At 34.2% G+C, this 18982-nt stretch overlaps 1 protein-coding gene across 1 annotated transcript in view; it reads left to right on the top strand.

Moving 5' to 3' along the window:
• Window positions 1-18982, top strand: part of NBEA (neurobeachin) — a 657479-nt gene that overhangs the window by 319192 nt on the left and 319305 nt on the right. Inside the window, exon 35 of the mRNA XM_063101747.1 lies at window positions 7801-7865. Coding sequence (XP_062957817.1) covers window positions 7801-7865 — 65 coding nt within the window. The remainder of the gene's footprint in view (window positions 1-7800; window positions 7866-18982) is intronic.

Raw genomic sequence — 18982 nt, 5'->3', positions numbered from 1 at the left:
TTATTTCCTTGTTTTCTGATCATTTCTAACAGCAGATGTTTTCTCAACAAGGAATAAGTACTCCCAACAACTCAGACTTAACGTATAAATATGTATGTTGTATATATTCATAGCTGTAGAAGATGCTCTCTTAAAATGTTGTAAAATTATCTTCTCAAAAAGGAAGAAATATCTTTAACAACTCAAACTTAGCATGTAAATGTTATATTGTATTATTCATTGTAATAGAATATGCTCTCTTTAAAAATGATGTTTTATAAAACAAGCCAGACTTTTTTTTGTTATACACACAGAAGTACATATATATTCATTTTGTAATAATAAGATGTATTAAGTTGATTAACATAATTTAATGTGCTGCTAAGACTCTGGGAAACCTCCTTATGCTTACCATTTGTAATACACCAGTTTTTCTTTTAAGAACCAAATACATGTATTTCCATATTACCTTATAGTTTTTCTATGGTTGACCTTCATATCAGTAGTCTTCTCTTTGAACCAATCAGTAATTATTCATTTCTTATATTCAGTAATTCCTGTTAGCTGTTGTTAGTAAGATGTTCATAAAAATAAGGAATGAAACTGAAAAAAATGGTACCTTAATACTTGGCATATATATTTTTATTGGTTTATTTAAATTTTGCATACATTAAAAAATTGCTTATCTTTATTCTACATAGTATTTTTTCACTTCAGTCCTTGCACTTCGTACTTCTCTAACTTATTCTACAAAATTTATAAGCATACCAGTTATAATAAACATTTAGTCTGAAAATTTTAAGGAACACTTCCAGTGGCAGTTAATAGTAAGTAGACATTAAAGATGTAGGAAATATAAAATCAGTTCTGGAGTTCAAGAAGATTTATGATTTCTATTTACCCTCCCCACCCCCCATCATTTCCCTTGTAATATTTTTTATGTTTTGAAAAATGTTAAGATGGAATGAATCTCTAAAAACATTAAATTAGTTTATTTAATCGTATACAAAGAAGAGGGAATGAGAAATGTATATTGAGCTGACATAGATGAGGAGAAATTGATGGGGGAAAAATTACGTTCTGGGTCTGAAATTTCTACTAGGTCATCTAACCACCATATCAAGTGATTGTGAGGAAAACATAGGGATTTCATTGTCATCCTTCTGGAACTTATTTGTCTTCAAAGTGTTTTGTTTCAAAGCGTCTTTTACATGAGATCCAGTTCCCTGAAAAAGTCCTTCATCTTGAGGAAATTTTATGCATCCATGTAGAAGAGTTAAAAATTGTGACAAAACTGTCTTAAGACTTGGCAGCTCTCTGCAGGCATTCAAATTTGAAGTTAAATATGTTTCCCCATGAAGATAAAAATTTGATGCCTATAGTTAATTTACACCCTTTCTTTTTTTTTTTTTTTTTTTTTTTTTTTTGTCGTTTTTTCGTGACCGGCACTCAGCCAGTGAGTGCACCGGTCAGTCCTATATAGGATCCGAACCCGCGGCGGGAGGATCGCCGCGCTCCCAGCGCAGCACCCTACCAAGTGCGCCACGGGCTCGGCCCTAATTTACACCCTTTCTTATGGTGGTTTATTTTCTTCAGTAGCAGAGTAAGTATATGTGCATGTATATGTTTTTTCTCAAAAGGTAAAATACTTCCTGGAATAACTTGTAACAAATGGCTTTAAAATATACTTTCCACCCATCATTGCCAAGAGCTTGTCCTTATTGAAATGACAGTACATTATTATTCCCTTGCAATTATTCTCATGTATTTAGTTCCCTTGTTTCAAGCCATTTCTCTAAGTCTATATGTCAGAGAGAATTGTTAAGAGTTCTGGGACAGGGATTAAAGTTTCCTTCCATGTCCACCTGTATCCCATTTTTAGACTCTCAATGTAGTTGATACCTCAACAACCACAACAAATACATACTCAGTTTCTTTTCTGTTCTGTGCTATGTACTTTTCTTGTCACAAAGTTCTGTGTATCTCCTCTTTCAATATTTTATCTAATTATTCTTTTGAAACTCCTGGAATCAGTTACAAAGTAATGTGTATTTAAGAAATACTCTTTGGAATTACAAAACAAATGTGTGTCAGTGTAAAAGAATGTAATCATTGCCTAACCTCCATTGTTGCTCACATTTTTACACATTATAAGTTAATTAACACTTTCAGTCTTACAAAAGTATCAGTTTGGGGAATAAAAGGCTAAAAGTGACCTCAGGAATGATCTTAATTTTGACATATCGATTTTTCATTGATTATGATGTAAATTGTGATGTGCTAGTACATACTGTTCTACAAATTAGTAGAAGAAAGTTTAAATAGTTGAGCAGTTTGAGGGAAAATATACACATCACTTCTTAAAAACTAAATTACTCCATGCTGGTAAGTTAGGTAATTTGAGGTTTCTACTAAGTGTGCAGTCTTGTTGAGAGGGAGAAGTGACCTGAGTCAGTAGGCGTCAACACCGACTTCACATTAAAATCATTTGGAAGCTTTAGAATAATCCTGATGCCTGGGCCCTATCCTTAGAGATTATTCTGATATAACTGTACTTTTAAACAACTATCCTATTGATTTTTTTATTCAGCCAGAATTGAGAACCACAGATTTAAATAATACCATAAATTTGGGAGGATTAAATTCAGTTCAACAACAAAAATACATTGAATACATACAGCATGACAGACACTTATTGCTTACTAGCAAAGTACAATCCTTCTACTAAGGAGTTCGTGATCTAGTGGGGAGAGATATGTGTAAATAAGTCAGTACAAGATACAAATAATTCTATTTCAGAAGCAATGTTCTGTGATTGATTAAAGTAATTTTAAGCGATGAGAAAATAACGATCTAGTTTTTTCACATTTCTCATTTTCAAAGTTTTTAATTTATTATTTTTTACATGCTTTAAGATTTATTACTTTGCCAGCATAAACTCTTGTTATAGTATTGCTCTTTTCCATAAGAGTAAGGTCTAAAAATTCATCTATAGCTTGAGATTGGTTACCAAAGATGTCATAAATTTTACATTTCCTGTAGGGTTCTTTTTCCTTCTGATTCCATTTTTTTCTTCACACTTAGCATTTTTGTTTACTACCCAATCCTGTGTACTATATTTTTCACAGTTTGTAACTGATGAGACTTTCTCAACTAAAGATGCTTTAAAGAATTCTTGGTGCTACTTTTACAACTTAACTGTCATTCAGAAATCATTAAGCAAGCTTTGAAAACCACATTCAATCCTGACATTTTCTGAGAGCGAAAATATACTTTATCTTGTGAAGAATATTTTGTTTTCTTTTTTCTCTTTGTCGTTTAGTATTTTTTAAAGTAGATGAAAGAAATAAACTTGTATTTTCTTCATTGCCCAAAACAATGAGAGCCCACAATAAATGTCTTATGCTAAATCCCAGAATATAGCTGATAAAAGCTTATGTTTAAAATTTCTGGTTTTGGTGCTACAGGTATGGCTTACGTTGTTATTTCTTCAACTCTTCTATTGAAGCAAGCCCTTGGGCTGCAGTAGGGAGGATCTGGAGGGGTGACACAGCTGCAATGCACACCACCCACGTAATCGCGGATGTTCTGTGCTCTGATGCTTTAGTATTCATGTTTTTCTTTATGATTCTTATATTACTGAATATTTTAATTACTTTAGGTTTTTTGTTGTTCTCTCAGACTCCAGGAGGATGAAGATGTAATGTATATCCTGTGATTTAGTTTATGCCCTGCCTGGGACTTATATATATCATACCTAATTCGAAAAACAAAAACATTAAATCCTCTTTCTTGAAAGAGACAACTGGTAACATTTTTGTAACCTTACAAATTGTTAATAGTAGTTAATTTAGTTGACTTGATACACTGAAATTATGCCAGTTGGGAATTATAGTTAATGAGAAGTTTGAAAACCTTCAAAAACTGAATTATACTCTCTTAATAATAGGTGGAATCCAGTTTTGCCGTTACTTAGGTCAAGGCCTCCAAAACTGCTCTTGTGCTTCCAGCTGTATCACATTAATGCACAACCCAGTAGCATGTGTGACAGAAAAGAAAATATTCATGTTTGGCAAGCTAATGACTAATAGAACTTTAAAAAAGAAAGAAAGAAAGAAAGCACCAGGGAATATAACATTTCTTAAGTTTTATGCATAAGGATTTTTTTTCTATGTTTTCCATCCAGTGTTACGAAACTTCTGGAATTGAACTGTTATTGCCTTAATGCTGTAGTCACTGTGAAAACTGTGTTATCTATTTCTTCTGGCCTTACTGTCACCACAAATGAATAAAACGTGGCTCTTCCTTTAAAGATACAAAACTTAAAATCTAATTATATAATGTGCACATAAAACACATAAAGAGTTAACTGAAGTTGTAGAGACATATGGAAAATTCTATTAAGCTAGCTAGAGTTAAACACTAATATTGGAAAAATTGATATTTCTATTTCAGCTTATGTTATTTTTAAATCCTATATCAAATAAGTATTTGATATCTACCTATGTCTAAGGATAAGGAAAGCAGGACTAATAGAGAGCAAGATGGACAGAAGGTTCTTAAATTTCTTGCCAGGGCACACAGGAGAACAGAAAATATCTTATATGCCTTAAAAAAAAATCCTTCTATTCATGATTAGCAATGCTTTCTTGTCTTCAGAAATAAAGAACCCAGTTAAATTGTTCTTCTATAGAAGTAGAGAAACACTATGTTCAGTTAGTTGTGATCAGCCATAGTAGTTATATTTTAAGAGACTTCATTATCGATCACCTGGCTTCGTTACTGCTAACCCAGTAGATAACTAATTAATAATATTTAATGCATATTACTTATATTGCTCATGCTGTATCAGGTGCTAAAAATTAAAATTACACTAGGATTTAAAACAACCCATCTCTGTGATTCAAAAAGACCAAGACAAATAAGACCGAGGAGTTTAGTCTTCTGGACAATAAAGTTTACAATTTTGTTACTTAAATCTGTGTCCCTTCATGAATACTAACCAGACTGTTTTACATATAAACAAGAAACTTGATCCACACTTAATTTTTACTCTTAAACCTTTTTTTTTAAACCATTCTCTTACCTCTTCTTCAAGATCTCCCTGTCACCTTTCATCTCTTGTAAACAATGTCTATCTTTTCCCTTCTCTATGGTCTACAAGCATATTTAAGTCTCTTCATCTTAAAAATTTCAAACTTATCTTTCTTTCAACTTCCTGTCCTATTTTTTCTTAGCTTTCACCACAAAACTTTTTGTAATTATATACTCCAGTTACCATTTTTTCTTTTCAATTCCCTTTTATTTACCAGCCCAATGCAATCTGGCTTTTATCCACAGCATTGTAATAACCAGATTCAGGGACCTCTCTTGTGTCCTCATCATACCTGACCTTTCTGACATGTAAGAAAATTGATGGTGTAATACTATACAGAGAAATGGAGTGATAGCTTTCTAATGCTTACATTAAAAAAAATCAACAACCTTAAGAATAAAATGAGACAGTGATACAGTCCCACCATCTCAAAAGTTTCAAGAAAATTTTCTTGGGCAAGAAGACTTCCATAACCCTCTCATGTGGATTCTTCTTTAGGTAGAGAACTTTTAAAAAAAGAGAAACTCTAACTTTAGGAATTTTGAAAAAGTTGAGCTCAGATACAAAGCCTGTTGACAGTATTATATTGTCATTGGACAAATTCAGGAATTATATTGCCTGCTTTTAGATGAAAGCATTTCTAGAGGGGAAAGTATACATTGCAATGATAACTTTTCATTCAGAATTTTTTTCATAAGTCTTCTAGATTCAAAACCTCTTTCTGTAATCTGATAAAGTTAACTGTTTCCTTCTTGACAGTCTGTTAGCCTGCATATAGTACAAGTCTCTCCTGATTCTTCAAAGAAACTCTCTGTACTATCTTTACAATGGTTCTGTAAATCTAACGCTGTTCTAAAAATGTTTATTTTAGGCTGGCGGATTAGCTCAGTTGGTTAGAGCATGGTGCTGATAACCCCAAGGTGCAGGGTTTAATTACAAACAACAACAACAACAAGAAAAACAATAAAAATGTTTATTTTAAAAATATTTTCAAAATTAGTGTACATAGTTTAAAAGCGAATAACAAAAAGTAGCAGACCTCTGCTTCCCCACTGAGATCAATATGCTATTGGAAATCCTATTCATATTGCAATTTTATGCTGATAGACGAGCCTTAATGTACAGACAGTATCATATAGAAAATCACATTTAAGAAGTTGTCTTTGATAATCCATTCTTCACAGTGACATGGTTCTTCTTATGTAAGAATCAGTTTTTTCTTTAAGTTAATATCACAGTAAATGTCAAGTATTCCTCAGTAAATTGCACATTTTGTGAGATCATGGTTTGCAATAAATGTATGGTATATAATGAGAACATCTAAGAGGATGGTAGTAAGCTGTTTTTTTAAATGTAGGAAAAGGAGTTCTTTGCAATTGTTTGCAACTGAAATGATTTGAAAGTTTAAGTAAGTCTGTAAAATGGAATAGCAGTCTTCTCATTTGGATAAATTTTAGTTAAAAGTTATGGAGCTAGAACCCAATGGCTTTGCACTGTCCCCAGGCTACCATATGTCTTTTCCTAAGTTGTTGATTCTCTCTCCTTGGGAAATGTGGGTTCATGATGTATTCTTCTATAATTATTCACACATTTACTTATAGCAGAGAATATTTACACATCAAAGTATTGACTTTTAGGGACCATTTTTATTCCCAGCATATGTGCAAAACCTAAAAAGGAATGTGATGAGGAGTAGAGTGAAGAGTTGACACAGAGACTGTATTTTTGTGAAGCTGAATTCGTGTACAAGGCAGCTGACCTCCTCGTGCGGCCAGCATTTTATTAGGAAATTCAGGGGTAGGGGTGGGGGGCGCTGAATCTATACATGAGTCATCAATAGGGATTATTTTTTACAAAAATATATTAGGAAAGTTAGGGGCATATATCTAGGACTATTGAAGTGGATATAATTTTCAGTCCAAAAAACTGCTATTTGCCAGCTATATATTAAAAAAAAAGTTGACATCTCTAAAATAAACCAATAACCAAAAAAAAAATTTAAATCATATTCTAAATATGCCATAGGAAGAGTACTAAATAAGCAATATGCATTCCTAATTCAAAACACTATATGAGAGTCGCTTATGTTCATAGTGATGACCATTCCCCCATGGAACTGTCAGATTCACAAGTATACACTCATAGTCTAAATCAGCAAAGAGTGGTTACATTACATTAAGCTATACTCTTAATATTAAGTACGTTTTTTACAAATTTCTGAAGAATTTATATGTAACACTTTTTTCTATGTAGCTTTCAATCACTTGGAATGTAAATATGACTAGAACATTTCACTTCCAAATCAATTTTAATATATAGTTTATATTTCTAATTTTCATTTTACAATCTCATGGAAAATCTCTGTTTTAAAGACTAAAGGTTTTTATCCCAAATATTTACTGTCCTTGTATAGTCACATTAGGTCTCTTGGTTGTTTGGTCTCTTTTGAAAGGAAGCTCTGTACCTGTGATCTCCCTTTCTGTCTCAGTCTGTATCAAGCTTGAAACTTTCTGGGAATGTAAAAACACCTTCTAAACTAAGTGATACAGGCTACTTTTTTAAAATTTGATTTCTTACAAAATAACATTCATTATAAAATCTTGTAAAGAGATTTAGAAATGATGTAACGTGGAAATTATTAATGACATCAATATGAGCCTTAAAACAGATGTTACTTTGATTTACACATTTATTTTTCTTACATTTGATTTGGTTTCTCCTTTTAGGAATGGCAAAATTCTATTCAGAAGAATGCAGGACTTGCGTTTATTGAGCTGATCAATGAAGGAAGGTAATTAATTTTACAATTTTTGAATAACTAGTCAGTGTATATTTTATTCCACTGGGCAACAGCTCTTTCCTACCATCTGGTCCAAAAACGTGTAAGAAGTGTCTTTTAGTTACATAATTTATGATACAGGTACTTAAACTTTAAATTAACAAAGTTTAAAGTGTTAAACATATTTATTTCTTGGAAAAAAAGGAATGTATGGAATAAATTGACAAACTCTATAAGGTTTTTGTGAGATTTGAGCCACGTCTTACTGAGTAGTAAAGTTGTTTTACACAGATCAAGTGAACCCAATCTGCAATTCCATCTGCCACTCCATCTGTTTTCAGAGTGATGCTCGGTGTTTACTCCCTGAGCTTCTCATCAGTTCATGTGAAACAGTTTTATTTGAACATGTCATGCATTCAGTAGCCAACTGAAATTTTGAAGGATGTTAAATATAGGAAGTATAACAGCCCTGATTGGGAATTTATATATACTATTGTTAAAATGATGCTATAAGTAAAATTATGTTTGAATTCATTATTGTGTGTATCACTTTGTGATAAAAAGTTAACTATGATCTTTACAGTGCTCTTTATTGGCAGTGAATACATTAAGACAGATGTAACTGTCACCATTTGACATGTATAGCTTCCATCAGCCCAAGCCTTGCATTCTTTACAACTTGAATTTCTTGTATTATATAATGCATTCTTTGGAAAATAATTATCGAGTATTTTGCAAAATCAATTTATTTCTTATTTGAAACCAACTTTAATTAGATTGATAAGGAAATAATGGTTACTGTACATAAAATTAATTTTTTTCAAGGGGGTGTCATGAAAGAATAGTCCATGAAATTACTTTATAAATTGTATAGAAAGCTAATATTTAGAAAAATTTAATTTAATGTCACTTAATATTATTTGTTTTTTTATCATTGTATTATAAGAAATAGCCTCTGTTTTTATAGCCGTTTATCTTATTGTATATTTCTCATTTTGATATTCCACGACTTAATTATTTTTTATTAATAATAATAAAAGTCTAAAATTTAAAATAAGCTTTGCATTCACTGTAATACAAAAGATGCAGGAAAATATCAGTTTTTTAATAACATAAATTACATAAATTTTATATAATAGCACTATTTCTTACAGAATTTCATTATAATAAGAATTAGTAATAATTATGATCCATTTTTAGGCAGTGAAAAAATAGAAAAAAATATTTACCAAGGGTAATGATTGTCATGTCAGTTTTAGAAATAACTCTCAATTCACATATATGTTTATTTTGCTATTTATTTCAACTGCAAAGTAAAAAATATATATATCTTAACATCAGTAACTCTCCTGAGAGATAACAGAATTGCATCTCCAGAACTTAAATTAAGTGTATAGATCAACCAATTTACAACTATTAAAAAGCAATGACTGCCAAGCTCAAGCCACTAGAGCTTAGGGGAAGAGGAGGAAAGACCTATGGAATTCATGAAGGTGAAGCCACGATGACTGTTTTGAGCCCCAGCCACTTCAGGGCTGGCCTTGGTGAGCACACAGAGAAAGAGCTGGCAAAAGCTGCAGCTGTGCCCTTCATATGAAATTGCTTGTAGGCTACAGGGAAGAAGAGGGCCTTGGTGGCCCACAGGCCAGCAAAACAACTAACAGTGTTCCTGTGGACCCACATAGGAGCAAGGAGGCACAAAAACTGAAAAAAAGGAGCCACTCAGAGGCCAGTGAGTCATTGCAAGGGACCAGCACATGGCCCATCCTATGGGAAGTGTTTGGAATGCAGGTGGTGGGGAAGACGGGCCCACCAGGGGAACACTGGGGCATAGCACGGACAGCTGATCTGCTCTCCAGTCAGTACAGGACCACTCAGTGGAGACTGGTCAGGAATATAGAACTGCAGGGGGTACAGTTTGCTGAAAAAACTCAGGCCCAGACCAGAGTTTCCACACAACCCAGGTGTTCCAGACTTCACAAGACCCAGAAATGCTTACGAGGTCAACAATTAAAACCTGAGCTGCACAAAAAGCTTTCCCCTGGGAATTAGCAGCAAAGCAGCAGTTTAGCTCAATCACAGAACTCAACTGCTGGAAGTTCTCCCATTTTAGATGTCAGCAAGGACGACAAATTAGTTCCAGTGCAGAGTTTAAGTGGTGGTAATAGCAAATAAGTTAACACAGAACTGAAAGAAAAACCACAAAAACCATAGATCAAAGTTCTGATATTTACCAGTAAAGGTCTAACACCACCAAAGAACACCTATAAAATCTAGAAGAACTGGAAGCCACCCAGGCTCCCAAGCCAGAGCAGTGGGGGGCCGAGGGCCTCTGTCACACCCTTCCCAACATCAGCATCCAGCCCAATGATGACCACCAAGCCACCACCGGAAGCCCCGTGGGCTCCCCTGCTGGAATGAGGGGTGTGCCACGGGCCTCAACCATGTCCCCCTCTTTCCTCCTCCTCCCGTCCTTCCCCTTTCCTTCTCTCCCTCCCGCCAACTGCTCTGCAACACCTTAGCATGTAAAAAAGTAGTAAAAATAATAAATAAAATTTTAAACAAAGATTATAGTTATTGGCTTAGAAAAAGAAGACAGTAGAAAATTTTAAGCTTCTGATATGATTTTATTGTTTGGTGATAAAGTTTGAGATTTATTTTTTATTAGGAAAGGAATTGGAAATATAGAAAATCGTTATAATTTTAAAAAATTTTAATCTATGAAAATCTCTGAAAGGTTCATCGTAATGTTCTTTGTGCCATCCTAAATTTGTGTTTCCACTCTTCATAGCAATTGTTCCTCCAAATAAAGATGGTTTTAGAAGAAAAGTTCAAGCATGAATATCTATAAATATACCAGAACAAATCATGTGCATGAATGCAGTAAATGTCTGTTTAGCACTCGCTACATACTAAACACTATTATAAGGGCTAGGAATAAGGAAGAGAATGAGACACACATGGTTCTGAATTTTGGGGGAAAGGCAAACATTAGACAAGCACATACAATAAAACAAAGATGCCATGGTAAAAATGGTGTAGCTAATGATGCAGTTATACAGCAGGATACTTAACCTAGTCTAGAAGGATGCATTCCATCAGATGGTGGAGTTCTCAGAGAGTGTTCCTACCCAAAGAGGATGCTATCTTAGATGAGACCTGAGAGATGATCAGGAGATAGCCTGGTGGCAAAAAAAAATAATAAAGGAATAAAGGAATAAAATTCTGGGCAGAGGGTATTGAATAATGCAAAGGCCTAGAGACAAGAGATAGCAAAACTTGTTGCTAGAGAGTATTTTCTGTCAGACAATGACTGTTTAAGTGCATATTGTGTGCTGGCCACATAGAGGCAAGGGTCATCCCTTCTCAACAAAGGTCATTGGCAAAGGTCATGCCACGAAGATGTTTCTATGCTGTGCTAAGTGTGCTGGGGAGTAATTGAAAAGGTTTAGGCACAGCCTACAGTATGGTGAGTGGATTTCAGGGGCTCAAGACTTGACCAGAGATACCAATCTGAGGTTTCAATAATCCTGTTGAAAAAGATGGTGTCGGGCCGAGCCTGTGGCGCACTCGGTAGAGTGCGGCGCTGGGAGCGCCGCGACGCTCCCGCCGCGGGTTCGGATCCTATATAGGAATGACCGGTGCACTCACTGGCTGAGTGCCTGTCACGAAAAACCAACAACAACAACAAAAAATAAATTAGAAATATTTTAAAAAAAAAAAAGAAAAAGAAAAAGATGGTGTCATGGACTAATCATGGCTATGAGGATGAGAGAATGGAACAAATTTGAAGTATCTTCTGGAAACTAAGTCAGTAGGACTGCTAATAGTTTGGATGGAAGAGGGGAAAGAATAAGGAAAACTTGATTTCTGGCTTTACTAGCTGGATGGTTTATAGTACAAGTACTGTATAGTTCACTTCGCTAGAACAATACAGAAGGAGGGGCATGGGTTGGGTGAGAGATGTTTTCACTTTTGGTTACACAGAACTTGTAGTACTTGTGAAATATCCAAGTGGAGATGCTGAATAGGTGTCTTGGCATTTGGGTCTTGAGCTCTCTAAGGAGAGCTGGAATGGAGATTTAGATGTTGTAGTGTCCATCTTGTACGTGGTAAACTGTAGAAAAGGATACTGATGTGACGCTCAGGGAGAGTGTGTGGGTGAGTGGAGAACCCAGGGCTCAGCCGTTCCCACTGTTTTTGTGTGGAATCCTCTTCCTCCACATCTTCACACGATTAGTTGTTTCTCAGCTTTCAGGAGTCAGCTTAAATGTCACCCTCTCACAGAGGCTCTCCTGACCATATTATTGAGTTATTACACCCTCGTGGCAGGACTCTGTTTTAACACTTAATAACATCATCTCAAATTGTCTTCCTTGTTTGCTTGTTTACATCTCCCCAACTGAAATGTACCTGAAGAACTTGTGTCTTATTTCCTTTTTATCCCTGGATTCTGGAATACTATGTAGTATGGAGTTAGCAATCACAAATATTGTTTGAAGGAATGAAGAAAACAATGGTTTGTAGAATGTTTGAGAAGGAATGAATAGTCAACAAGAGGATTCTTGATTTAGATTTATAGGGACAGGGATTCAATCACAAGAGGGTTATGGCCATCTTATCCAAACTTACACTGGTGAGGACCTGTGTGCTAAAGATGCTGGGTGTAGACCTAGACCCTACCCTAATAAAGCTTATGGTCTAGTGAGAACAACAGTCTTAGATTAAATAATTACAGGGGTAGTAAGTGTGCCAAAGGGCAAGTAGAGTTTGCTATGGGGGCAGATAACTAAGGGAGGTGTCTTCTGAGAAAGTGGTGACTCACCTAGACTAGTGGGGACAAAAGCTGGTTTGTTTTGAGTTGAGGAGTGAGTGGGAGATGAGATATAGACAACAAGTACCTCTTCTATAAAGTTTGGCCAAGAAAGGAAAAGAGGGTGAGTGCTGGAGGTAGATAGGGTTTAAATTGTTTTGGTGGGGTTGCGGGAGTATTTTTTAGAAAGAAGGACTTATTATTTTTAAATGCTGATGGAAAGAAGCCAATAAGGTGGAAGGGAAAGAAGGCAATATTGAAAGATAAAGTCTTTAAGAGGTTTAGACTAAGGGAAAAGAATTTGCCTTTTGTGGATGAGCACTGAGAAAGGATGCAGGCAATTATATTGGTGGCAGGATTAAGAGGAGTTCTCATGTGATGACTTCCATTTTATCCGTGGAGTGGCAGATAGGGTCATTTGCTGAGAATGAAGGAAATTTGGGGAAGGTGCATGCCATATATGACAAGAGTGGAGAATACTGTGGAGAATATTGAAAATAGTCAGTGTAGAAAAACAAAGGAGCAAAAAGACTAAGCAAATTTTAGGGGCTTGTTGGATGGTTTAGGGGAGTCGTGTGAGGTTGCTGTCTTTGATAGTGTAATGTTTTCCCCAGCAGTCCACAGCACAAAGAAGATGGTCATTTGCCTTAAGATATTCATTTTAAGACATCTTATTTGAGTGAAAATAATGTCTTCACTGACCACCAACTGCTCCCCACTCCAAATCCAGATTAGGTGCCTTCCTGTGTTCTCCTAGCACCTCCATTTTCCCCTGGCTACTACTTGCCAAACCGTTGTGTTAGTGCCTATTTATTTATGGTGTATTTTTTATGGCTGTTTCCACAGTGCCTAATATAATATGTAGCATACATATAATATACATACTGAGTTCAAAAAATATTCACTGATAAACTGTTAGACTCTAGGCACCCAACACAATCGCCCTTTGACATTGTTTCACATCTGTAGAATATTGTAGCACTTTTTGTGCCCAGTTTCTCTGAATGTTCAAAATAATATGTATCACATTTATTAAAGCTAATGCAATACAAGCACTTTAAAAACAGAAGTGTTTTTGTTATTACATATAGTACACATTCAGAATTTTGCTGACTCCCACCTTTAGTTTGGGTCATTTCTTTCAATTTTGATCTTTCTCTTTCACAAATTTGCACTGTGAGTTCTGGTTCAAAAAGTGTCATATTTAGGTAGGTGAGATACAGTTGCAGTAAAGACACATTACCCTCCTTATCTGGCTACTATTTGTTGATGCCTATAATGTGCTAAGCACAAATTAGTACTTCATGCATGCTTTTTATCTCATTTGCGTGGACATACATATAGCATTTTTCTTAACTTTTCAATTGGTTTAAAATGAAACGTTAAAAAAAACACTTAGAATATCAGTCTTTAATTTGTCCTTATGGAAATTAAGATAAAAATCTTTAAGTGGAAATGATTATAAATGTTTATCCTGCTTAACAGATACACTTGTGAATACAATTCATCAATCATAGCTGGAGAAAGCAATTGTGCAGTTGTCTACAATTAACAGGACAAAAACAGTTGATGAATGTGCAGCTGATTAAAGTACTCCCCAGGACAGTCTAAAATTATAAACGGGATCATTTAAGGGAATCTAACAAAAGATCTTTATAATTAAAACAAAGCAAGGTTAATGAGATGTAAAATTGCCTATAATATCTTGGCAATAATAATTGGGATTTAAATTATTAAACTATGAACTGAAGAATAAGACAAATAAGAAGGACTTTTTAAAATTATGCAACTTGAGTGATTTTTTTAAAATTAATTGTTTGCCTAAAATAAACCTTTGTCATTTTTTTGAAAGCATATAGGATATAATTATTGAATATTCACCACAAAAAATCAGAATATATTTATGCTTAGCACTGAATTTAACCTAAGATTCACAAGATTCCATGTTTTGTTTTGTTCTTTACAAGTTGGGGAAAATACATAGCTTGCATTTCATCAGTTTTTAAGAGGAGAAGCATATTGCATCTAGGTAAAATTCTTTAGTGATTATATGGTCCCAAGTTGAATGTCTTCTTTAATTTAACAATTGCTATAATACTTAAACCAGTGAGCTTTGGTTTTCTTGAGTTTGTTTCACTGTGTCTTTGATTTAGCAAAAAACTATTTTAAAAAAGCAAACAGTAATTTCCAAAGCCTTAAGCAAGAAACCTTTTTCTTAAAGTTGACATTCTGGTTTAATTTTGAACCAAGAACCTCTGGAAAACTCCTAGAAAACAGAAGTTCCTTCTTCATATTTTTTCATGTGGAGATCTACACCTTTTCTTACTGCTCTTGTATTCATTTTATACAGGTAATAAGTTATTACACACACTGACTTTTGTAAATGAAATAGGTAAAAAAAACTTGTGCTCTTACAAATTACTTGTATAGATATTAAACAGTATTTCTGATTTATAGGCGTAGCCTAGAAATTGATGATAAATAAAATGTTATTTATCTAAAACTAAAATTAAAATATACAAATCTAATTTAATAATGATTAGATTTTGAGTAATAAGGAAATATATTTAAAAATTTTATTCGAATTACATTTTAATCGTATTTAAAATATATCTGCATATGCATGTATATTGAGATTTTCTTTCTCTCCTGAGAAAAACTTTAAATATGCTTTCCTCCTAAGCACCATTATTGGAACTTTGATGAGAGTTAAGTAATATTTTAGGAAACACTTATCATTCATTATATTTTAAAAAGGCTAATTAATTTTAAAAGTACCTTATTTTTGGTGTATTTATTTCTGTGCCATGTTTTCCCATTTCTTATTTCTTAGAGGCATATAATCTTTTTTTCTAGGCTTATTGCAAGCAAAAACCAGTCAGTAAACCATGTCTTTATTAGAAAACATTTATTTAGTTTCTGTACCGTTCTAAACTAAGATCAACCTGGCAACAGAGGAGTCTGGAGTTGGCCTTTGCATTTGTGGCTGGTGTTACAGAAACAGGTAGAAGTGAACTAACAGGTGATGGGAGGGTCTGCATTGACATGAAGCTGCCATCGTGTACCACATAACAACATTTGTCATGTTCTCATATATGATGGCAGTGCCATAAGATTATAATGGCTGTAGTATATAGCCTAGATGTATAGAAGGCTATACCATACAAGTGTGTGTAAGTATACTCTATGATGTTCACAGAACGACAAAATCACCTAATGATGCATTTCTCAGAACATATCTCCATAGTTAAGCAATGCATGATGGTATAGGTGTTGTGAACATAGCCAATGCAAGGATATACCAAAGGTGACAGGAGAAGGAAGAGGATGAGCAGGCCAGAGAAGACAAGAATATAGTCATGGCCTGTGCTATAGATTTTAGTCTAGGCCAAAGTCAGGAACTCTTCTGAAATGCCACTGGAACTGATACCTTGAATTATAGACTAATTAATTCAAATGCTGGTAAAGTGAGAAAACAGATGATTTATATTCCTTAGTTGCTATTGTACAGATCAACATTTGAAAACCTGTAATACTACCTTATAACATGTCTGTTACAAAGAGTTACAGTCCCAGCTGGACAAGGATTAAGAAAAAGTCATTATTATTGCTTTTTAATTACAAAAGTAAAATAACACATGGACAGGTATTCCTGAAGTTCTTAACACCTACTTATTACAATACATATGAAAAAAAGCAAAACCTGAATAAATACTTATAAAACACTCATTATGTGTTCAGTTTTATCAGGGATATAAATACATTTTTCATGGTCCTCATCTCCAAGTAACTTATAATTGAGAAGTTAGAATTTACGTGCAAAAAAAAAAAAGTTCAAAAATATGTGTAGTATATGACTATAAAAATAGATGGTATAGATATTTCATTGACTTTAGAAAAAGTAGCTATTCCAGTGGACAGTAATGACTTCAAAAAGCTTCTTGTAGGAGATTGGACATAAACAAATACAGGCACACTGTGTTGGATCAAAAAAAAGAAGAAAAAGTCAGCTCTTGCATTTTTGTGAAAATTACGATTTAGAACAACAGAAAATACCTTTATATTCTTTATTGTTTAATAAAACAAATATAAACAATTTTATATGTAAAAATCATAATCTGTCCTTGAGCTTCATATTATTTAAAGAATCAAATTTTTCCTGACTCTTAAGTGCTAACCAGCAATTTACATAATTCTTAATGCTAATAGAGTTTTATAACATTAATCTCTATTTTATAAAGAGTATGGAACTTTTACATGTTTTTATTTTTAAAAAGAATTACTCACTCATAAAGAAGACTTCAAAAAATCCATCATATCAAAGTCCAGATTTTTCACATTCATAGCACAATGTAAGAAAAACAATGGACTTAAGAGTAGGGTGGATGTTAAAAAATATTTAAATATCTCCACCAAGCATTTAAAGAATAAATAATACCAATTATACCACAAAGAAGGACCCCAATTAATTATTGTTGAGTGAATGAATACGAATTCTGCATGCCTTAACTTTTCTTGCTATTTGGTAACCCTGTTAAAAGCCACATTAAACTGGTGACTTTTCCCAAACAAATCTGAAACAATTACCTGATTCTGTGACTTTGGGCAGTAACTGAATCCCTGTAAGCCTCAGTTTCTTTTTATGTATGAGGGTTAATTGTGCTTATGTAATAAGATATAGATTGAGGTAAGAATCAAATGGAATGATAACTATAATGCATTTAGCCTGTCAGTAATCAGTTCTCAATGTTCCTGGCACACAGGGACTCAAGAAATATCATTTGTTTGTATTAGTAGTATTTATTTACTTAAGTGGCATTTGAGCTGGGTTATGATGGCTCTGGACAAAATTGGGGAAATTAGAGTACCTTACACCTCCCATCCAGGAGCACAAATGGGTCTTCTATCACTACTTCCTCATTGTTGGTATCACATTTTATGCAAAACACTAACACACATCCATACAACATGTAGTAGGATAAGGATGGTAATAATAGCCTATTCAGAGACTTCCTAGGTTATTGTACTACTTACTTACCAGTTGAAACAATAAAGTTAAAAGCCATATGTTATTCTCTCCCATCTTTTTTCAAAAGGAAATGCATTTTAGATTTTGTGTTAGTCTGTTTCTGTTGCTTATAACAAAATACTTGGAACTGGGTACTTTGTAAGAAAACAAAATTATTGCTTAAAGTTCCTGAGTCTGGGAAGTCCAAAGTCCAGAGAACACATCTGGTAGAGGCCTTCCTTAGCAGTGTCTTCAGTGACACAGGGTATCTGTCACACTGTGAGATGGTGGAAGCAGAGAGAAAGAGACTTTCACGTACTCTCCTTTTAAAGCCCTCAGAACCATGCCGATGGACTAGGGCCTGGCCCTTGCAATCTAATCACCTCCCCAAGGCCACATCTTTCGATCATCATCTTAGGATTTCCCACTCTCTCTCAACACTGTCACAGGGGGAACAAGTTTCCAATAGCTGGATCTTTGGGGGACACAATTTAAGCTTCAGTGAGTTTGGGAGGGACATTCAGTCCATAGCAGATTGCATTATTGTCATATTACTACGAATTCTTTAGTTCTCTGAATATATACTGGTAGATTCAGCAATAATAAATTGTATTTTTAATTAAGGGGGAAGCGTTTATTGGTGCCCTTTTCCTTTGGGAAAGAAACTCTACCACTGATGATCACAGAACAGCTTGGGAAATTTACCAGAGAGACTACAATAGAGTATATATTTCTTCTGGCATCATTGTACTATATTGTGGCTACTTGTGCTGCTGTGCCTGTTCTGCTTTCAAAATTTTTTTCCAAAATTTTATTTTCACAGCATTGTTCCATGTCTCTCCACTTTTATTATTAGAAATCAAATAGAATAAAACAGCTTGAAGAAAGCCTTCTTCCTTTAGCCCTGCCACACCCCTAATCTTGAACCCATTGTTGTCAACGCAAAAGCACTATTCCATCTCTTCTCAGACTTCCTTACACCTGTTACAATTGGCTGCTCTGCTCCGACATATTACATCTTTGAGCTATTTGCGTGGAATTCCAGAATTTAAGCCAGGATCTTGATTATTTGGCCCAGGGTTAACTGTAGACAGAGGTAATCTTGTGACCAGTATTTTTGAAATTATTGTCTTGACCATTAACAGGACATGAAATCAATTTAGTGTGTTGCTATCATCATTTTTATAAATAGAAAAGGTTAAGGTATGGAAAAAATAATTGGGTACATTGCCTGTTGTTCAGGTAAATATTAAATATTTAAATGCTAGAACATTTGTTGTGTGTGTAAATAGGGTATGATATAAAATG

Source organism: Cynocephalus volans, chromosome 7 (assembly GCF_027409185.1).
Source record: "Cynocephalus volans isolate mCynVol1 chromosome 7, mCynVol1.pri, whole genome shotgun sequence".
Taxonomy (NCBI): Eukaryota; Metazoa; Chordata; class Mammalia; order Dermoptera; family Cynocephalidae; genus Cynocephalus; species Cynocephalus volans.
This window is presented reverse-complemented; position numbering and strand designations above follow the sequence as displayed.